The 24,081-nt window shown below is 33.8% G+C and overlaps 2 protein-coding genes across 3 annotated transcripts in view; one reads left to right on the forward strand and one right to left on the reverse strand.

The window, feature by feature from the left end:
• Nucleotides 1–1,525: 1,525 nt before the first annotated feature.
• LOC123696430 (cationic amino acid transporter 2-like) lies at nucleotides 1,526–20,135 on the forward strand. Its single transcript, XM_045642588.1, has 15 exons — nucleotides 1,526–1,703; nucleotides 6,932–7,066; nucleotides 7,393–7,544; nucleotides 7,993–8,121; nucleotides 9,435–9,590; nucleotides 10,857–10,961; nucleotides 11,354–11,511; nucleotides 11,964–12,080; nucleotides 14,609–14,706; nucleotides 15,153–15,289; nucleotides 15,819–15,921; nucleotides 16,201–16,322; nucleotides 16,790–16,932; nucleotides 17,367–17,475; nucleotides 18,246–20,135. The coding sequence occupies exons 2-15, from the start codon at nucleotides 6,978–6,980 to the stop codon at nucleotides 19,679–19,681; spliced, it is 3,054 nt and encodes a 1,017-aa protein (XP_045498544.1). The 5' UTR covers nucleotides 1,526–1,703; nucleotides 6,932–6,977; the 3' UTR covers nucleotides 19,682–20,135.
• Nucleotides 20,136–21,741: 1,606 nt separating this feature from the next.
• Nucleotides 21,742–24,081, reverse strand: part of LOC123696102 — a 52,761-nt gene continuing 50,421 nt past the window's right edge. The window contains exons 17-19 of one of the 2 annotated variants that reach the window (XM_045642116.1): nucleotides 23,770–23,866; nucleotides 23,056–23,264; nucleotides 21,742–21,891 (exon numbers count right to left, since the gene is read on the reverse strand). In XM_045642116.1, the coding sequence (XP_045498072.1) occupies nucleotides 21,792–21,891; nucleotides 23,056–23,264; nucleotides 23,770–23,866 (406 nt within the window). In that variant the 3' untranslated portion in view covers nucleotides 21,742–21,791. The remainder of the gene's footprint in view (nucleotides 21,892–23,055; nucleotides 23,265–23,769; nucleotides 23,867–24,081) is intronic. The other variant, XM_045642117.1, reaches the window with a different exon arrangement.

Consider the following 24,081-nt stretch of genomic DNA (forward strand, 5'->3'; position numbering starts at 1 on the left):
TCAATGTTTTGATAAATTTCAAAGATAATTATGGCATTTTTATTGTGCAAACATAACTCGAGAACGGCTGAACCGATTTCGATAATTCTTTTTTTATTATATTTCTTGAAGTACGAGGATGGTTCTTATGTAGAGAAAACGTTAATATGTACCACGGGCGAAGCCGGGGCGGAAACCTAGTAATATAATATTTAAATGAAACCGCCTGATGTCTGCTATACGTCACTCTCCAAGTTCAAAAATCTTTATACTAAAAATACAAAACTTAGGGAAACACTTAAGGGGGTTAGGCGGTCAGCGAAAATTCAGCTATTCGGGCCTGAGGTAAGCGGTGAGGGGATCCGCGTTTAGTATGGAATCAACGTGCTCGAAACTAAAAATCGTAAGCGCCATTCACATTTTTATCAAAAAGTGAATGAAAATATTTAGTATTTTCTAAATCTAAAACAGTCACGAAATCGAGAAGGTAAATACCTATGTATTTGTGATTTTATACGAAATATTATAGTAAAATACGGTTGTAATGAGCATTTATATGATATTTTAGAGGTAACTTCAGGATTTTTTTTTATCGAGCAAAATTTTTCCAATCGTGTTTTGAAAACAGTCATCCCATCACACATACGTTCTGTAATACATATTAGAAATTTCAGTGCGAAAAAACTTCAATATTTTTAATTATAGCTCATAGAAAACAGTCCATTTTGCCGGGTTCACCTACTAAGGGCCCTTAAGCAATAGCAGCAGAACATAACAATTCTTATTTTCATGCATGTGTTACTCATATTATAGCTGCACAGATAGCTGTAATACGAGTACATCGGTTATATAGTCAATATATTTTATCGAGAAAGACTATATTCTTCTATGTGGTAGCCCATTTGGGATACCACACTGAAATATATTTCAAATCGATCCTGAAGTTTCTGAGCTCGAAAATCGAACTAAACCAACAAACTCTTCATCTTTATAATATTCGTAAGTATATATTTAAGATTTGTTATGAGCAAATGGTTGAATTGTCAATACTCAAGTTGATACTCATTTACTTAAATCCAATAAACGTTATTTATGAAGAAATAATTTATACATTTAATAATTATAAGTGCTACGTTCTTGTCCTAGATTATATCGATTAATATTGATAATTAGCTAATATAAAATAACGCTGCAATTTTTTTATTAAGAAGATAAATTAGTTTATAATATTTCTATCTACTTAGAAAAGATAAGAAAGTAAACTATGGAATTTATGAAATAAATAGAAATATCGTAAATAGTAGTAACTAGCCTTTTATTACAGTAACGAATAGCAAAGGACCAAGTGTCGACCCCTGCAACACCCCACCACCACCCCATTACCTATCAACATTTCGAACCTGAATTAACGACAAAAATAATGAGAATCTTGTAGAATAATATCAACATTCTCCTACCTATTGTACTTACAAAGATAATAGGCTAATTCTAATCAACGCCTTATCTGATAAGATGTAGCATGCCATCAGTAGGACTCATACTGCAGTATTGTACAGATTGTTACTTGGAATATAAGCATAATGTGTGTTTGTATGCGTTTTCATCACCGGTGATAGTGATTTAAGTGATGAATTGAGATAACTGAAGTTAGAGGTTATGTCCCATGATCTTATATAACTGGATGACTTCTTAAGATTGCCGGTATGTCACGCACCTTCAGAAATGTATGTATGATTATGTTTTGTTTCTTAGTTAATAGATTAGAGGTTATTTTCTAGTGTAGTATAGGTATCATAAAAATAGTTTAAGGAATATTGAATTAGATATTAAGATAGTATATTGTATTGGAGGCACTAAAAATCTTGGTGCGTTTGATCTTAATTCATCTCTCTAATTATTCTGGATCATTCTGTTTATTTTATGTCGCCATCTTTATATGACTTAAGGAAATTCATCTGCTTATTAATTGATGTTTGCAATCATAACAGTGTTTATATCGTTGCTAACGCTATTCGTTGTTTTCGTTACATTAGCAAGAACTACCGTAAAAACAACGGCCTTATCAACTTATTCTATTTCAAGTACATATAATAATATATTGTTTTCTACCTTCGATTATGAATGTGCATGGGAATCAGTTACTATTGTTGACAATATTTATTTGCATTACATATTTACTAGTTTATCAAACTGATCATTGAATTATAATTTAATGATAACAGCCAACAGGTATGCTGTGACGTCATCACGAATTAGGATGAACATAAAGGCTTTAAACATTGTATTTGCTAATAGTTTTTTTTTTATTAGCAAAATCAGTCTCTTTTTCAAGAGCGACTTTACAAAAAATAATCAATCTTTCAAAGAAGAACTTCGTTCCTATATCCTTATGCAGACATCATTAATTAAGACATAACTAGTTATTTTCCAATTTCTCTAACTATTTAAATGTCTCTTATAAGCAGATAGTCTTAGAATTGATACAATATAAACTAAGACAGAAGCGTCACACGCGTAAAAACAAGTTCCATTTGAAGTCAGCTAAATATCGGGGCTGCGTTTAGTCGGTTACGTTACTAAATTCATTTTACTTATTAGTAAACGTATGGATTTGGTATACAGCTATTGCATTTCAATCATTTACCTTCAGCACTATGGAGATGTTTAGCCTTACAAAGGCTATAACAATTTTTATTAATTTATTATTTATTACCCTGCCTACGATATCAATTTTAAAATTTAAAGTTATTCATAAAGAATGTTTCCTTCACCCGTGAAATTGCATATCATCGCGCTATTAAAACACAGATAACCAGACCTAATTTCAATATAAACATTCTTATCGGAGTAATCGTTGAAGGATGTGCAATCCTTCCTGAACCACATTCCTGTGTGAGACGGTCTAACCTAAGCATAAGTTTTTTGGAGAATACAGCTTCTTTTCTTTCGTAATTGATGCAACCGAGTTACTAAGTATACTCAAATTATAAAATAATGCTAGAAATTAGGTATTGAACAGCTAAATTTTTAGGGATATTGCACCCATAAATTTGGATTCAGCTAAAGTTTGATACGACCTAAGAATCCTTGAAAAGGTTGTTTTTATCTATTTTTCCAGATATTTTTCTCACTCCTCTGGAAGGGTACAGGTTATATTTATGGATAGAAAGAAAAAATCTTTATTGAAAAAGTTTATGTATTTGGGGAAATTAAAGCCTGTTTTAGTTCAAAACTGTGTTACAGGCTTTAGAATCCATAATATAAAAATATGATAATTATTATAATATTAAAATCATTTCACACAATAAAGTTTACGTTTCAGATGTAAAAGAAGAGTATCTCGTAGAGTAAAGATCTGATATTTTTAATCTTATCGAGGAAACGTTATCTCTCAGTTACCAGTCTGTTATTTTAACCTCACTTCAGTTATATTATATTCTACTACTTTATATACCTATTTGTGAAATATGGAACTGGTGGCAAGTGTAACTATATATTATTATGTATACTAAAATTGAATCCCAAATGTCGGCAATTTTTAAAGGTACCAGAATGGTATGGATAGTAAACAGGAAAAAGGGGCAATAGGGCTGAACAGCGTCTATACTTACAGATACAGTTTAATTAATTTTGTGTCTTTACATGACGTATGAACTATAACATACCTGATATAAATGAATGAATGAACTCAATTTTCAAGTGTAAATAAAAATACTAGTTTGCAAAAATAAAATGTGGTTCTATTAAGTGAGTTTTGGGTTTTATATGTTCAATCTTTAAGAATAAGGAAATATCAAGTGTGAATAAGATTTTTGATACCTTACTGGTAAAGGTAAGATCGGAATAGGGACAAAACCTGCGAAATAAGTTTAGCATTCCTTTATCGTACTATTCGTACTTGCATCCATTTCCTAGTATAAATGCAGATATTATCATCATTATGTGATCATTATCCATAATTTTGTGGTGACATTTCTTTCCTTAAGTGGTAAGGTGGTAATATAAAAATCTTTACTGTTTCAATTTACGTAACTTATATTAATTGAGACGTACTGGGTTATTCCTGGGAGAAGCATATCTATCCATAAAAAATATCTCTCCTAAAAATTGTGTTATTCTGCTATTGAAAGAATTTTCATGATAGGATCATAAATTACTTTTCCTAAGAAATAAGAAAGTTTTAAATTACTCTTTATAAAATACTAGCTGTGCCGCGCGGTTTCACCCGCGTGGCTCCGCTCCTGTTGGTCTTAGCGTGATAATATATAGCCTATATTAGGTACTCGTGGATAATGTAGCTTTCGAATTGTGAAAGAATTTTTAAAATCGGTCCAGTAGTTTATGAGCCTATTAATTACAAACAAACAAAACAAAGTTTTCCTCTTTTCCTCTTTATAATATTAGTGTAGAAGTTTAGTAAATAAATGAAAACTCTTTCAATGCACTAAAGAATGAATTGTCAATCTTGTCAATGTCGGCTGATAAACATCTGTACCTAGATGAGCGTGATAATCGGATTCAATGGAGATAAAACTTAGTAAACAGATATACAATGAACTGACTACAATATATTTGAGTTTAATCAACAACGTTCTTCGTGCACTTGGTAATCTTTGTATTGGAAGAAATTTAGGATCTCTTTAATAATATACCTACCGCATCCTTGGTACAGTGGTTGACGCGTGAGCGTAGCACCGAGGGGTCCTGGTTTCAATTCCCGGTGGAGACGAAAAAAAAAATATCTCGGTCTGGTAGGACACAGAAGGCTGATCACCTACATGTCCCTAAGGAAAATCGATCAGTGCAACAGATGTACTTAAAATGCATCTGCTCCTTACCCCACTCGGGGACATGGAACTTCACTTTTTTAATAATATATCAGTGTCTACACGGAATTGTTTTTAGTAGAATCTTCAATATTTATCTTCAATTATTTATTTCGTCCTCAATCAAAATACGAGTAGAACTAACTACTTTTGGATCGTTCTCAAGTATCCTGTTTTATCGTAAAGTAGATAGTTTATATATGTATAGGTATTTTGCAATATAAAAATTTTGTTTGTAACAGAAGTAAGCAATTGATTTTTACACTGCTGTTTATTAACAGACTATAATATGATATTTTTAAGGTTACTCTTGTATTTTTCTATCCACCGAAAACTATAAGTCTAACCAAATATGTGAAAAAAGTTTGTTTAAATTTCAACGCATTGTTTCCTTCAGTTGTATTCAGGTAAATTTCACAAGATAATTCAAACAGAATAACTGCACGAATTACATCATAACTCCTAAGCCCAGATTTGTTTTTTATCTCTTGTGAACAAGGCTAGTTGTAGCAATGTTATCTTTATTGATTATTATCTATGTTCAACACACAGAAGTGGGATAAACATTTACTGCTTTTTTTAAAAGTTTATTTTTGGTTCACATTTTCCTCTGCAATTTTAGATCAGACCGCGTACATATTTACGTTTTCTCTACATAACCTGTCCAATACCATCCTCGTAAGTACTTTAAGGAATATAATAAAAAAAGAATTATAGAAATCGGTTCACCCGTTCACGCGTGATGCCGTGACAACGCGAAACGGGTTTCATTTTTATATATATGTAGATTCAAAAAAGCTTCTAAACGAAGTCAAGCTGCTAAATAAATGTTTCAGTTTAATTATATGGGTACCTAATTCCACTTGAGATAAATCACGAAACAACAACATATCGCCGAGTATGGTTAATCGTCTATAGATGACGTTTGCTATATTTGCTGACGTTCATATTTGCTTACATGGAAAATAACTATAAGTTAACATTAAAATAGGAATCTGCATTAGGAGGCATTAGGAAATAGCAAGTTATTTTGTAACATATTGGACACATTTAATCCTCCGATGAACAATGAAAAAATTCAAAAGCGTATTTGAAAGTCAAAAGTCTGATTCTCGTCTCGTTCCGGCACCGCTTGATTTGACAAGGGATAAAAACAGAATTTAACCTTTATCAGTCTTGAATAATATAGCTTACTGCTGATGAAAGCATTTGTTAAATCGATGCAGTAGATTTCCATCTAAATCGTTTCAAACAACCAACTTTTCTTTGTTGTAATAGTATACAGGGTGTCCCAGAAGTCGACGTCAAGCTGAAATTTTCTGAAAGGTAATGCCACACCAGTTATCAGAAAAATTGAAAAAAAAATTTAAGTCATGTATTTTTGAAGTTATGGATTTTTTTATTTTATTCCAGAAAATGTACACCATGTGACAGTTTTTTCATTCCTGTTGCTAAAAATATTTACTTTTTGCCAATTTTTTTTCTCTTACGTCATCCCGAATAGTGCTTTATGTAACCTGTGATCCTAAACCCTGTGCCGATCACTCCAACTTGTAGGAAAATGTCATTTTATACCGTACCAAGATTTCAAAATTAATTTTTCGCACTACTTCAACTGATCGTCCTGAAAAAAAAAATGTACTACTCCAGTTTGGCAAGTAGCTTTAAAAGTTAGCGCATTTCATAAGGATTCTAACGAGGTATAACACTTATTCCATTATATCTTAGATCGGCCATAAAAAATATTTTTGTTAAACAAAGTCTGTTTTTAATAATTTCTTTGAAATTACAAAAAACGATTCTAGTGTACCTAAAGTGTTCCTAATGACCACAGCATGGTTTAAATAAGATGGAGAGAGACATTCCATAAAGTGTGAGTGAGACAGATAGTGACGCAAAAAAATGACGGAAAAAGTAAATATTTGTAGCAACAGGAATGAAAAAACTGTCACATGGTGTACATTTTCTGGAATAAAATAAAAAAATCCATAACTTTGAAAATACATGACTTAAATTTTTTTTTCAATTTTTCTGATAACTGGTGTGGCATTACCTTTCAGAAAATTTCAGCTTGACGTCGACTTCTGGGACACCCTGTATACAAAGATGCTAATAACTTGTTCCAGGTTATGCTAAGCTGGCCAGATGCAGAATAGACCTGCTGGCTGACCAATGGGTGGTAAATGGGCGGGGTTCTGCGGGACTCTGCGACGGCGACGGGTCTTCGAGCCGGAGCAGTTGGAAGAGGGGAATCTTAAAAGGTAGCAATGAAATTTGATTTTCAATTTAGAAAGATATAAATTAGGATTATGATTAATATATATGGTGTAGCCTCTTATTATATTAGTGTAACCTCTTGAATTCCTGCATGCATTTTGCATCTATTTCACTGTTTGATTCTAGTATAAAAATTTTACATTAAAAAAAATTGCGATCTTACGAAAAATTTTAGTAATAGGTTTAGAGTTTAGACTCTAGTCGTACCTGTTTGATGTTTTAATTATCTCGTATGTAATAACTAATAATTCCAGTAAGCATATCATTTTATCTTGCTTAAAGGCCAAAATTATTAGTTTTTCATTTTCAGATGCCTCTCAGTATGGGACCTCACAGCCTTGGGCCTGGGCAGCACTCTTGGGGTCGGCGTGTACGTGCTGGTTGGCTCCGTAGCTCTGCACCTCGCGGGACCAGCTATAGTGCTGTCGTTCCTTATAGCTGCTGTTGCTTCTATGTTTGCAGGTGATATTAAGATTTAAATATAAGCTTACCCATGGTAACCTGCTGAGCCTGTTGCTAAAAGGACTTCTTTCCGCTTTTGTAACATTTTCAAAATACTGCTGACCACCTAGTGCTAGTCGCTAGTAGACTAGCTGTCCGAGCTAACTGCCTAACAAAACCGATGGTCATTTTCTGTATTATGATTTAAAAAAGTGTCAGAAATAAGACTAAGTATTCGAAAAAAATAAGTTTTCATTTGAAAATCTTGCCTCCTAACCACTACTCAACATTTCCCTTTCTTATCTAATTAAAAAGAGCGTGTGTCCGCAGCACACACGTCAGAAGTGAAACTTCTTTGGCAAGATTCAAAGATACCATAATAATCGTAACTCAACTGACTGTATTGCCATGACGTGACCTTGAAATTTTACTCTGAAGAATTTTCACTTCAAAAACAAAAATATTTCAGGTATATGTTACGCAGAGTTCGGTGCTCGCGTGCCCAGAGCGGGCTCTGCGTACATTTACACGTACGTGACTATGGGGGAGTTTGTAGCCTTCGTGGTGGGCTGGAATATGATCCTTGAAGCTGTTTTTGGTGAGTTTTTGTGGTATTAGTATTTGGGATTTTCTTTTGGGAATTAATTTAATTGGGGAATGGGGCTTTTTAATTGGGGAATGGGGCTTAATAAATCATTGCTTTTGTATAAATTAGAATAGTAACTGTAGCCCTGTAGCAAGAGCCCTAGAGAAAGAGAAAAGAGCTAGATTCTGCTCTATTCACTACCTTAGGCTGGTTGCAGAGCTTGACCGACCGTCAGTGCGTACCGTCGGTCCTGACGATACGCATCAACAATTGTATGACTATGACACTAATGCGCATGACAATACGCGTGCGTATGGTCGGTCTAGCTATGAACGGTTTTATGAATTTCCATACATATGACAAGCGCGACTGACGTACGCACTGACGGTCGGTCAAGCTCTGCAACCAGCATTAATCCTGATGCCTGCAACTACGTCTACGTAATATTAAGTAGTAACTATTTATTAGTCTGTGATAATAGATCCTTCTCGAAACCTTTCTTTTATCCACCATATAAACTTAAATAGTTTGGAAAATCCAAAAGTGCACGCCTCATAATCTCATCCTTTACAATAAAATTGATTATTTATAAAGAGTACACTATAAATATAAAAAAGAAATAAAATAAAACAATTGGAAAAGTAAAGAAAGCGGTACCGTAATAATTGAGCTATTTTTCTTGTGGCCCCACCTAGATGTGAAACTGCGCAGGTTTAAGGGACTGACAACTTATTTTTTTAAACCTTGGCTTATAGTATAAAGAATCGAGTTTATAATGGTGAATTTTGAGTACACTATAAATATATATAAAAAAAAATAAAGAGTATAATAATTATATAGATATACTAAAATTATGGAGAACAGTCGATATTTTTTTTTGTTTATTTAATAACAAATAAACCACATCGAATCAGACCCTGAAAAATGAAAGGGTTCTATTCCTGAGCATACTCAAGCGTAAGAGAAAAAAAAAGACTCGATTAGTAAAGTATTTCGGTCGCTATCGTGTTAACAAGAAAATCCTCCGCACATACAGACACACGGACGTCCAAGACAGAACTTTTTTAAACTGTTTTTTAACTAGTTTAAATAACAAAAATGACATCAAAAATATCATGAATGTTAAAAATAGTGTTTTTTCTTAATATGTGTGTGTATGTATTATCTTACAAGTGCAATGTATGATACATAAAGACATTTTAAGTTTGAAAAATCAGATGTTTTGGGCGAAGTGACAGTAGTACCCACCTCAACGCTTCGCTTATGAGGCGTGCAATAGGTTTTATCTATGCTACGAATTATAAAAAAAAAATGCAACATTACAGGCACAGCAAGCATAGCCCGGGGTCTGAGTATGTATGTGGACTCGATGGTGAACCAGAGCATGTCGGCGGGGTTCGAGTCGATCGCACCGATAACTGTTCAGCCGTTTTCAGCGTATTTCGACTTTTTTGCTTTTGCGGTCGTTATTGTTTTGGGAGGTGAGTGGATTATTGATTCTATAGTAAATAGTGTATGATTTTACTTTTTAAAATTAAAATCTGTTCAGGATGTCACAACTCAAAAGAGCATTTGCACGAAAACGAACATAATTATATTATTTTGAAAAATAATCTGGCTACATTAACTATTATTGTTATAAGATTTTTCCAAATTATTTTGAACAGCTTTTATAATTATTTTAGTTTACTTCAATATAAATTGAAATTATTAAGATGTTCGACTTCTGTCGTGTTAACTGACAGATGAGCTATATCCGTAAACATATCTATATTTTATTTTATTCTTTACTAGCTTACCACTCGCGGCTTCACCCGCTTTGCCCAAAATCTTCCTCTTGAATCACTCTATCTATTAAAAAAAACTGCATCAAAATCCGTTGCGTAGTTTTAAAGATTTAAGCGTACATATAGGGCATATAGGGACAGAGAAAGCGACTTTGTTTTATACTATGTAGAGATCACTTTCACTATTACCTACATGTTTTTAGCTACTTTCATAGCATTATGTCCTATGGAATTCTGCTATGGGGCAGGGCTGCAGATATTGAAACTATATTTATATTACAGAAAAGAGCCATACGCTCTATATATAATTTACGTGCTAGGGACTCACTAAGAGATCTCTTTAAGAATACTGGTATCCTCACTGTACCATCACAGTATATATTTAATAATATTTTATATGTACACAAAAACGCAGACTCACACACAAGAGTAGGAGATAGACACTGTTATGGCACAAGGAACAGAAATAAAATTGAAATGCCATTTTACCGGTTAGCTAAAGTTAAAAATTCATTTATGGGTCAAGGTATACTTTTTTACAACAAAATTCCTCATAGTATTAAAGAGTTTAGTAGTGCTAAATTTAAGAATTATGTAAAAAACGTCTTAGTTCAGAGAGCCTATTACAGCATTAAGGAATATATGGAAGATAAAAACCCATGGAGGGTTGTCGCGTGAGAACCGCAGGACAGTTCTTTGGCATATTATGATAATATATACGTACGGTTACTTACATATTTTGTAAAATTAAATTGTAATACTGAAATGATTTAAAAGAGCAACTATGGAGTTTCTTGCCGATTCTTCTCCATAGATACTGCTTTCCGAATCGGTGGTAAATGATAAAAATATGTATTTACGTTTCAAAAGTGCTTCTCGAAGAAGTCTAATTGAATAAATAAATGTTTGAGTTTGAGTTTGAGTTTGAGTTTATTTATTATGTTTTGTTTGTTTGTTTAGTGTTACTAGCGATCGGTGTCCGCGAATCGACGTTTGTAAACAACGCGTTTGCGCTCATCAACATGGCGGTCATTTTGTTCATTGTGATCGCGGGAGCGTTTAAAGGTACGTGCATTTGTAATAGATAATTTATACTTTATAGTGTAGAATAATTAGTTTTTTATGTATATAGATTGTATTTTGTGGAATGTAGTAGTTTTTGTAAAATGGTATCGTTTCAAATGCTAAACGCTTCAAACTTCAAATTAAATGAAGCGATATGATTGGTTCTTTACAAACACACTCCTCGCTACACACATTACACATTATTGGTGGATTAGCACCCTTAATGAATTATAAATTAGTCATTAATTTAACATTGCGTTGAATTCGTGATATGGGATACAATTTTAACCAATTTATTAAAATTTACTCAAAAAGAAATTTCAGATCAGTTAATTAAAGGTCAGATATTCGAAGTCATCGTCCATGTTAATTAATTTACTTTCTTTACCCAGCGGACGTCACAAACTGGAGTATCCCCGCTACAGAAGTGGGCGAAGGCTTCGGCACCGGGGGCTTCGCCCCGTACGGGGTGCGCGGGGTGCTGCGGGGGGCTGCTGTGTGCTTCTATGGGTTCGTGGGCTTCGATAGCATTAGCGCTGCGGGGGAGGAGGTATGTGTATTGTGTAGACACACACACACGTTATGACGTATTGTGATTATGTATTTGTGTTGTTCATACACACATAACACACACAAACACAAACATATAGAAATAAATTAAAATGAAAATTATAATGCAGTCAAAGTTAAAAACACACATAATCGCAATCGCAAAATTAAATCTATATTCACTCAAACATAAATTCAACTTCAAAATAAAACACTCGGGCTCAAATACACACACATAATACTGTGATTGTTATTTGTGTGCTCGTCGATGCAAAAAGTCGATATTGTATTTGCAAGTGCTTTGCACGATCCGTTATTCTCATCATAATAAAATTATATCATTACCATTATTATTTAAATGCTAAATTAATTAAGTTACATATTTACTTTCTATGATTAAAAAAAAAACTTTTGCATCAATACCACAAATCATAAATAAATAATTGATTGCAGGTAAAGGACCCGCGTCGTTCCATCCCCATATCAATCCTAGTTGTCCTTGTGATAGTGTTCATATCGTATGCGAGTGTGGCCACCGTTGTTACTATGATGGTGCCGTATTATATGCAGGTAAATATAAATGCAGATAAGGGCCGATTTTTCAATCCTTGGTTAAAATTTATCCGTCCAATCACGTTACACGAACATTTTAAAATGTCACCTGTAAACTGTCAAATACGGACAATTAGAATACATTTTTCAATGGTAGTTTAATACGTTATTCGATGAATAAGTTTTAACCAAGGATTGAAAAATCAGCCCTAAATGTAATAAGTTGCGTGTAGAAATGTTTTCTCTGCTGACCGAATGTATAATCTTGCTGACCAAGTAATTATTCTGCTGAGTGACTATTTTGCAGATACATAGTAAAACTCGCTGCCAGTTTGTGTTTAAATTGCTGACCATTGTCATTATTATTTACAGAACACGAATTACAGCCTGATTTTAATTATTGCTGACAAAATGTTTGTATGATGACAAAATTATTTATTGAAAACCAAAATTTTAAATGGCATATGTAGTAATTACTTCTCAATAGAATTAATATATCTTCTATGTAAAATTTCGTTAATTTTTGAAGTGAAACTTCTTTAATTAGATTAATCGTTGAGAAACTTCTTTAGGCGCGTTGAGAGTAAAATTTCAAGGAAGCATCATGGCAATACCGTAACGTCATGATCATCGCTTATTTTATTTTGTTGATTATTCAAATATTGTAGGATTAATTAACAATACAAACTAAAAAGAAGGGAAAGAATAAGGAAAGCAGGGGCGGTATCATAGTTGCAGTTTAAATCAAAACATCGAGTACCAGGCGGGTATACATTGCAAGGAGATCCCTTCGATAGGCTATGTGACTACGTTTTCGATTTCATAAAGTAGCTTAATAAAACAACAATAGATCATAGAATATTTATTTTATACTAGCTGTTCCCCGTATTGCTCCGCTCTGGTCTTAGCGTGATGACATATCTAGCCGAAAGAATTTTTCAAATCGTACCAGTGCCTACTGCACTGGTACGATTTGTCTGAGATTAGCGCATTGAACAAACAATCAAACAAATTCTTCAGTGATAAGGCCGCCTACTGTACATTGCTATTTAAATAAATAAATAAATATAAATAATTTTTACTTTTAATTGTAAAGTTAAAAAAATGTCGCCTTAAAGGGCTGATAGACGTACGAGTAAGTACGCGAACTTGTGGCTCGACGACCTTTTTCGCTCGTGTGTCACCCCAAGTACGCGTACTTAAAAACCGTCGAGTAAGTTCGTTGACGATCCAACATGTTTGAAATTTTACTCGAAGCCCGCCTTGGCTCGCACGTCTGTCACCGCCGCGAGCCGAGTAAGTACGCGAAGCCGCGACTTTAAAGTTCGTACGTCTATCAGCCCTTTTAACCAATTAGGTAGCCTTTTTCACCCGTCGATAAGGTGTACAATAAAGTATTTTTCATTCATTGATTGATTCAATATTTTTGATTTGGATTATAAAAATCTTACATAACATAAAACAAATTACCTATTTGATGAAAAAAGGAATATCTTGTAACGAGAACTTCAGGGTGGTTGCGTAGTTTCACTCTAAACCAAAACATCAAGTACCAGGCGAACATGCATTACAGGGAGACTGCAAAACCTCTCCTGTCTTGCGTGCAATAATTCTGTTTCTATGTAGTAGTAGATTTTCAATATAATAATGTATATGTTTTACGTGTGACTTCTCTTGTTTATTTATGAATAAATGTATCAGATTTTAAAGCGTTACCTGAAGTTTGGTTTTCCTTTGTATAAAGTAAAAATACTAACTAATAATATTATTATCGTGATATAAGTGCATTATTAACACTAGTATCACACTAGTGCCTAAATTAAATTTATATCTTTAGGATCAAACGTATATTTTTATGAGATTAGTCGGAAATCCATAAATTACAAGAACATATAATTTTTCCACATTTTCATTGTTGAATTTTTGGATGGTGCGTGACACATATTATAATACTTTACTGTTTATTTTTATTTTTAACTAGCTTTCCACCCGCGCGGCGGCTTCACCCGCGCAGTCAAAGAAAAACCCGCATAGTTCCCGTTCCCGTGGGATTTCCGGGATAAAGCCTATCCTATGTCCCTATCCTATATAAGCCTATCCTATATCCTATGTCCAGCGCTTCACACGATGACATTTCATTACAATAAAAGACCTCATCAGTAGAACGCCGATTATTATTATTATTTATTATCAAACAAATGATTGTGCGAGAATATTATATTTTATTGGAATAGATATGTAATTCGATTTTATTACCTGGCCTTCTTAACTTTTACACCTGAGCTTCGCCCGATTTTTCTAAAACTTAATCTATTACTAATTACTACATAATATATTAATTAAAGCTGAAGAGTTTGTTTGAACGCGCTAATCTCGTGATTTATTAATTATATAGTTACAAACTGTTACAAACACTAGAAAATACTATGTAGACCAGTGCGAATGAATAAAGCGCGTTTAAAATCCGTTAAAATATTTAATTTCATAATGTATAATAGTCGCGTAAAATCAAACACAAGGATAATTCCTTTTAAAATACTTTGTAGGATGTAGTGGCATCAGTGGCGACTGTGTTCAGCCAAGTGGGGTGGGAGTGGGCGAGGTGGGTCGTTGCTGTTGGGGCTGTTTTTGGGATCTCTGCTAGGTAAGTTGAATTTTATTGATTTTGTGAAGTTGATAGTAGAAAGTATGCGCGGTATGTCCTTCAGACACATAAAACTGAAAGAATAGAATAAATTCGATCGCTCTGGCGGGTCACGAGTGGATGAGTTGGTGAGGCATCCGCTCCGAATGGCGCGAAAGCATGCGGGTTCGAGTCCCGCCTCGTGATCGATTTTTTTCTATTCTTTATTTATAGTTGAAAGTAGTTCTAGTTTTTCGTAGTACAGCTTAATTAAGCTAGTAGTCGGTAGTTAAGTTTTAAGCTTTATGAATGACAGCTGACGCTGGTTCGAATCCCGCCTCGTGATCGATTTTTTTCTATTCCTTAAAAATTATATATTATTTTTATATAGATTATTTATATATATATTATTTTTTTTTATATTAATTATATATATTTATATAGTATATTTATTTATGCTCTAATAGTTTATTCGGCGCCATGTTCCCTCTCCCCCGCCTGCTATACGCGATGTCTTCAGACGGACTATTACTGCATTGGCTCAGCAGAGTTCGAGCAAACAAGACGCCTGTGATAGCTACCCTACTGCCTACTGCTGTTATTGGTATGTTTTTTGTGTATTTTTATGTTGCTTATTGATTTGTTGGATGATTACTTCTTGTGATTTTAATTTTAAAGCAACTTAAAAAACATACGATTAGAAAAAGATTTGATTTTTTTTTGCAGTTATGTGTACCTAACTACCTACCTATCTAATTAATTTATATTAAATAGTTTTAGTTACGTCGTAACCGAAAAAACGGTTGAAATTTGAATCGTCCTTAATAAACTTTCCTGGATTAAATTTTAAAAGCATTACAATTAAATAATGTTCTGTTCTTGAAGTGAAACTTCTTTGGATAAAAATTTAGTGTAATATTTTTTCGTTACGCGTGAAATTTTTCCGTTACGCGCCATCTTTTTTTTATCCCTACCACGCGTGATTCGACGTATTTCTGTAAAGTTGCATATAGTAAATTATTTTTTGAAAAATAAGATCATAAAGAAGTTTCACTTCTTACACGTGTGTGTACACTAGTAGGTACACGCACACATTTTTTTTATATTAAGTCCCATATTCAATCTCGTTACAGCTGTGCTATCGGCTATTTTGGATCTCCAAGAGCTGGTGATGATGATGTGTGTCGGAACCCTACTATCATATACTATTGTAGCCGCTTGTGTTATATTGCTTCGGTAAGAAATACTCTTCTTACTCAATAACAAATTATTTAAATCGAATGTCAGTTAAATGTCGAAATGGGCAAGAAAAAAAATACTAGATTTTAGCTTAATAATGTTTATTAAGCTATATTAAGCATTATATAGCTTCTATCGCGGGCCTTGAGCGCGGGGACCGAATCGAGAAATTCCGTAACGAAAAAACCTCACGCTCCCCACTCCGACGGGCGGAGGTGTGGCACGTCGTTTTTGTTATTAATTCGTTCAATGATTTTATATTTTTTTTCATTGTAGATACCGTTCAGACTCTACATCAATAAACAAACGCAACTTTGTCAAGATAGCCCTGGGTTATGGAGAAAAATATCCAACTAAAACAACTTCTAATGTTATTAAATTGATATTACTTTTATTTGGTAAGTGATAATAATTATATTTTTTCTTTTTTAAAGAGTAGAAAAAATAGTTAATAATAATTATTAAATATTTAGTGTTACTTATGTCCTATAGTCAAATCAGTCACGCTCAAAAAGTGTCCAAAGTAAAACCCTACCAACGCAGAATAATAAGGCAGAGTTTTCTAATGAACGATACAATAGAATTTGAGCATTGTTGCCAGGAAATAAGGTGTTTAAATGAATGTTTTATAAAACGCCGTTGGAAATTTTTTGTTAAAAGTAATAGACGAATAAACTCAGACTTAAATCATCGATTTCATACAGACATAATATTTGTGTAGTTTTTTATACGAAATTTGTCAATGTTCGTTTTTATTAATGGGAAATCAAGAAGAATACTAAGTGACATTAAGTATAATAATTATTATAGGTATATACATATATAAAAATTTGACTAACTTATCATTATATTTTCTTCATTTTAGTATGCCTTTGTTTCGCGTCAGCGCTAATATTAACGCGAATAGAGAATCCACTCATACCGGCGGCCATATTGCATTGTGCGGGATTTTTGCTAATTGTTGCGATGGCTCTGCAGCCGCAGAATAAAGAGGAGTTGGCTTTTAAGGTGAATATTGTTTGTTTTTACTTTTTACCTGTGTAACAGATTGTTTTTTTAATATCTAACTGGTTTTTTTAATATCTAACTGACTAGCATAATTTTAAAAAGACAGTTAATTTTATTTTTTTGGGGTCTTTTTATGTTATAGAGTCATTTGGTTAAAATATTTTTTTTGTATTGTACCTCCTAAAAAAATTCGGCAACTGGGTTATTTCTTAGATTTTCTTGTGCTTTTTCCGAATTTTAAGTTTGCTGCCTCGAGTTTTTTCATCTCCTCTTAGATTAGAATAAAAAAAAAATCTTTTATTTAAAAAAGTAGACCGATTAGTTCAGATCAATTTTTTTTTGTGTACCTTCAGCTGGATTCGTTAATGGTGTACAATTTAGATTAACTAAACTATTATTATTCTACGTTTATTCAACAAAAACAACCCTTGCAGACTCCCCTAGTGCCGCTGGTCCCATGTGTCAGCATGTACGTGAACATCACGCTCATGGTGCTCCTCAGTGTGCACACGTGGCTACGGGTGCTGGCCTGGGTCGCTATCGGTGAGATTTTAGATAATTATAATTGATTTTTTGTGCTGAACTTCTTTAGGCGCGTTGAGAGTAAAATTTAAAACTCGCGTCACCTCCAGTCATGGAGTAAGGCGACGATTTTGGTATCTTTGAATCCTGCAAAAGAAGTTTCACTTCTTGAATTTATATTTTTTAGTTTTTATGGCATTCAACTGCTTTATAAATATAAATTTATAAAGAATAGAAAAAATTCGATCACTCAGCGGGACTCGAACCCGCATCCTTCGCGCCATTCCGGGGCGGATGCCTAACCAACTCAGCCACTCGTGACCCGCCAGAGCAATCGAATTTATTCTATTCTTTCAGTTTTATGTGTCTTAAGGGACACACCGCGCCCCATCTATTGAGATGATTTAACAACCATCTCAACCAATATGAAGCACTTTTCATATGACTTCACTTTTCATACGAGTGGCTGAGTTGGTGAGGCATCCGCCCCGGAATGGCGCGAAGGATGCGGGTTCAAGTCCCGCCTCGTGATCGAATTTTTTCTATTCTTTATAAATTTATAGTTTCACTTCTGACACGTGTGCTTGGCACGCACGCTCTTTTTTTATTGTTTGTCAACAGATACATCTACGTAATTTTATGTAAACTATAAACTAAAGCTACATCACTCGACCAGGAAAAATCGATATAAGTTACTAAATCCCAGTAAAAAAAAATCATTACAAAATTATTACCGCTCAATAGAAATCGCGTCACATCTGATTTATGGTAATAATAACTTCTATTTTCAGGAATACCAATCTACATTATTTGTGTCTGCTGCTACAAGAGAAAAGAAGAGAGCGAGGGAGATATAGAAGAGTCACACGTGGGTCAGAACGGGAAACCGACCGTTCAGATATTTGTGGAATCGCCCACACCTCCCGATACTATAAAGCATAGTAACAACGGAGGTGACATACAAACAGACGAACAGGATAACACGATGGTTATACAACAGGAAAATATCAAGAAAATGCCGATCATAACAGAAGATGTAATAATGCAACAATCATACATAGAAGATAACGAAGAGAAAGAAGCCAAAATAATTGATCTACTCGATCAAGTGATACAAGCTGAGGAAGAGTCGTATGGAGAAATTATCAGCTTAAAAGATCACACGGAAGATGAAGCTTCGGTACATGAGCCTCATAGGAAGTCGATCAGTGAACTGTCGGATGCTGGGTCAGATGCATCTCTGGGTAATCAAGTATTATCTAAATATGATGTCATTGCGCAAGTGCATAGAGAAGATTTGCCTAAACTCGAAGAGGAAGAGGAAAAAAGCGATAAACCGATAGATGATGATAGAGATAACAGAGATGATGTAGACAATGATACAGTTATAATAAGAGTACATAATGTGGACGATAATGAAGATTTAAATGAGAGTGATTCGAGAACAGACGAATCCGGGTACTCAGATACGTTGGATAAATCACCTCTCAATGAATTATTTGAGGAAAAAGAACAATACCACATTCCGATACCACCACCACTAGACGAAAATTTCTTTACAAGTCCCACATTTAAAAAGGCTTACACGATTTCCTCTCGACCAACTAAAAACCAAAGATCGAAAGAATTAGAAGAAGAAACTAAACCAAGAGAAAGTGTTCAGTCCAACGGTTCCTGTGACGATGGAACAATGATATTCGGCAGTGACAAACAAATTAACTTCATGTCCAAACTAAATAATATATTTCAAAATAAAATGTCGACAGAAAATGAAAATGGCGACGAAAAGCGAACAAGGTCGCATTCAACTGGCAATGTTGTGGAAAATACTGATTTAAATGTTCTAAATAGGGAAAGACCACAACTATTCTACGATTTGAAGAAAGAAATACTGTCCAAAGAAACTGCACATAATCTAAAACATGTAAATGTAGAAGACAAAGAAACAGAATCAGATAATGAAGATGATAATGTCAGTTTGAATAGAGAAGAATTAAAATCGAAGTTGGAGAATATCTTCGCGTCTGGAGGTCCGCCAATAAAACCGAGGTTAATGAAATCAAACCCGCCAACTCCTGAAGAATCGTACCAAACAGACACATCCAGTATTGAAAGTATACCAAAAATGCCAAAAATTGAGAAAAACGATACTTTAAAAAGACAGAAAGCGAAATTCGGGGAAGTGCTGAACTCTTTTCGATTAACTTTGAAAGACGATCAAGTGTAGTGTAAATAATAAAGGACTTTAAATGGTTAACTACATCCGGGTGTGAACCTAGTCTTATGTTTAAGTGCCTTATTTATTTATCTAAACGATTTGTAATTATTAAAGTACATATTAAAAAGCCACTGCAATTATTGTTAAATGTGTATATTTAAAGCACAATACGTTATTTTAAATAAAGCAAAAAATGAATATTGTTTTTGTTGGTAACCAGATTTATATTGACGAAATTAGTCAATTTGTTGCATTTAAATTGTTTTTCTCGCTTAACGTTAACTGCTCAATATTAGTAGAGCACTTTTCATGATAGGTTAATACGAATTGTATTTGTAAGTAAATAACAATAATTAAGAACATGAAGTCCTGAAGACTGAGGTGGTGAATATAAAAGGATGGTTGTTTTGCTCTTGTAACTTGTTGTCTAATTTTATAAGGTAATAAATAAATGAATGATTATAAATATTTTTTTTATTTCTACGTATATAACTAGATCATAGATGACTAAGAAAATATAGTTCAGATGAAATGTCTGTAATTTAGATTTTAGCCTATTACAATTTTATTATTTCTTTATATAAAATTTAACATCTAAAGTGAAGAAAATGCTTTAAAACAATAAACTAGCTGAATCTGCACACTTTTCAAACACAATTCTGTACATGATTCTCAGACCTACTTACCGAAAATACAAATAAAAAATCTTCATAAAAATCGGTCAACCTGTTTCTGAAGAACAACTAAAATTGCGGCTCGAGAATTGTAGGTTCGGGAATAAATTACTAATTCAAAAATAAAGATTCTTAATTTTCAGATCGATCTGAAAAAATGTCAGATGCGATCTGAAAAAATGTCAGATAACTTCCCGACTGAATTATCAAGGTTATGAATTCAGAACGCACTTCAATTTATAGAAAGGGAATTTGCAACATCACAGTTGGGCTGGATAATCGATAGCAGTGTTCTGTCTGAATCTTTTTCTGAATTTCTAAGGCTGGGTTGCACCATGTGACTTTAGCAACAACAAACATGTTTGACAATTTTATAGAGGATGTCATGATTTAACACTATAGTCGAGCCCTTGGTCGAGCCAATTTAATAGGCAACATTTGACGTCTATCAATTTTATCTTCATAGGGTGGTAACTGGTAACCTGCTTAAAAACATCGATTAAAGTGAATTAATCGATACGGACTTAAAACATTTGTCAATCGAACTTGAAACACATGTCAATAATTTATGATAATTTTTATTCCCAAGTAATCAATGCATTCGATTCTAGATGACTGATTTCGATTTTTAGAGTAACGTCTCTGGTATTTAAAAAGAAAAAAGGTTAATTGACACAAAATTGTAGCGACGTCAGTTCTTTAAATCAGAAATTGTTTATTATGTTTAGAATGGTTTATCAGTAAAATCAAATCCTAAAATTACTTGTATTGTATAAATTACTATTAGTTAACGTTAAAATAACAGCTGTTTGTGGCGTAAAATGAGATGACATTTTGACTTTAGACGGTGTAAACTTATTGTAAAAGTTACCGTTACTGTTATTGTTAAATTTGACAGTAACTTTAACTAAAATATGGTGCAACCAAGCCTGATATGTCGGAAACACGCTACCAGAAATCCGATGTTAATTATGTATCTACATTCCGACAAGCATACCCGTAGTGAAAAGGCCAACCTATCCGTCATTTTACGAATTTCAGAAAATAATTATAATTAATACTATTCTGAATGCTTCATCTCTAGATATAGAAAAAAATTGTTCATTAGTTACCCTTTTTCCAAAGGTTCATATACCTTGAACCTTTTTTAGAAATTACCACTTACATAATATTTATATTCAAAAACACAAAAGACTATGGTTCAATTTAATAAATTTTTGAGTACGGGTCCAACGGTTGTGTAATCATCATTTTACAGATTCTTGAAATTATTATATAACCAAATGGGCCATTAGTTTACTGATTTATGAGTCTAAACTAATTTTAGCTTAAGAATTTTTCTGATTCATAAACAATTCACAACTAAGGGTCTCTTCAATGAAACAACAATTTTCCAAAAATAAATATATTTATTAAAAACAATACATTTAAATTATTTAGTACAATCAACGCGTTTCACTTTGGTACACCTTCTGGACATATTCCTGTAGTTCCATTTCTTGGGCGCAGCTCAGAATGAGGTCATCTATAAGTTGCTCTGATACTCTGGAAAAAATTATAATTTTAAAAGAAATAAAAACGCATAATTCAAGTTTATCGAGAATGCTCATGAGAGGTCCAATAATCAATTAATGACAAAAAATATACACAGCGCCATCAAAATGAATTATTGAATCTGTGTAACCATTTCAATGAATACATCAACGATGGACATTAATTAACTATTATCAAGTAGGTTATCAGCACATCAGTCAATGGTGGAAACTATCAGTCGACTTAGCCTACATTTTGAAATTAAGCATTTAATTACAGTTAACGAATGGCTATGGTTCGTAAATCAATTAGAGATATACAAAAAAAAGGTTAAAAAACGTTGGCAATCCTGAACAGTTAATTGGTAGATGAGTCAAGTCAAAACTAAACTGGCCAAATAGTAGACATCAACCTGATCACCTTCCAGAGCTGTTCCACACCACAGTTTTCATCCCTGGAGCTGATGAACATATTCTGCACAAAGATGGTAACGCCAGACAGGATTTTACCAGTTTATCACCTTCTATAGTTGTTCCACAACACAGTTTTCATCTCTGGAGCTGATGAACATATTCTGCACAAAGATGGTAACGCCAGACAGGATTTTACCAGTTTATCACCTTCTATAGTTGTTCCACAGCACAGTTATTATATTTTACAGGATTTTACCAGTTTATCACCTTCCAGAGCTGTTCCACACCACAGTTTTCATCTCTGGAGCTGATGAACATATTCTGCACAAAGATGGTAACGCCAGACAGGATTTTACCAGTAGAGGTTCCACAGCACAGCTATCATCTCTGGAGCTGATGAACATATTTTGCACAAAGATGGTAACGCCAGACAGGATTTTACCAGTAGAGTAGTTCCACAGCACAGTTATCATCTCTGGAGCTGATGAACATATTCTGCACGAAGATCGTGACGCTAGACAGGATTTTACCAGTTTATCACCTTCTATAGTTGTTCCACATCACAGTTATTATATTTTACAGGATTTCATAAGTTTATCACCTTCTAGAGTTGTTCCACACCACGGTTATTATAATTTAGAAGATTTACCAGATGTTCACATTCGGCAGCACAACCCATCTTGGAAGAGACTTTCAGATCTCACCCCTTAGTTACCCCTGAAATTGTTCATTTCCATTCCCAAACATGGTTTTAAAGTAGCACCTGCCGATAACCTCCCAGGGTTTCCCCACAGCGCTGTTCGCGTACATGCAGCTGGTCAGCATGTGCTGCACAAACTTGGTGCGGTATTGGTGCAGCTGCTCAGCAACAGGCTCCGGAGTGTTGAGCAACATGCGGTACTTCTCCATGTCTTTGTTGGATGGTGGGTACAGAGGACGGGGCGTCTTCTTTTGTATCGTCTCTTCTAGTATCTGAAAGTGGTTGGGTGTTCTGTTTAGAATTATGTATGAAAAAGGTAATATTGGGCTAATTATAAGCGTATTAGCTTAACTTTTACGGAAATTATAAGTTTATTGTATTGGATAGAATTCGAAAAAAGGTTAAGATGGAATACAACGGTTTCACGCATTGCACTGAGAAATTAGAATAGCTAAATACTTAAAAAGGCAATAATACTGAAAATCATTTCATTTCAATCAATTGGGCATTATTGATTGTTTTTTTTTAAATATATACAAAACTTTCTGTTTACTATGATTATTTGTAGAGCATTTATATCGCCTATAACTAGGCTACCTAATGGTTAGGTTAGGCCTCCTTCGTTTATCTATTTGAATAAATCAACTGTTATAAAAGACCTCGATATCCAGCTCCCCACCCAAAAAAGACAAAGACTAGTGTTCAATCCATCCATACCAAAATAATCTTGGCTATATGGGGCCAAATCTCATAACTTAAGTAGATAAATATACCCACTCTCAAGAGCTGCGGAGTGCTGGGCTGTCGCGGACTACCACCGTTGACGCAGACCAGCTGCGCGTTCTTCGCACCGAGCACACGTTCATTTCTATGCCTGGAAAATTTTATGCATGAAGAAATTATAGCACATTAAACAAAATGGGAAAATTACCCATTGTACATGAAAATTGAAATGTCTCTCGTATTTATCTAGGATTTGTAACGAATACACATTAAAAAGAAACATAAACAGATATATTTCTAGAAAAAGTGTTCTAAAAGTATTAAGAAAACTGCAATATTTCTTGTTGTTAGTAAAACCATGAGGAT

The sequence above is a fragment of the Colias croceus genome, chromosome 12, assembly GCF_905220415.1.
Source record: "Colias croceus chromosome 12, ilColCroc2.1".
NCBI classification, from domain to species: Eukaryota; Metazoa; Arthropoda; class Insecta; order Lepidoptera; family Pieridae; genus Colias; species Colias croceus.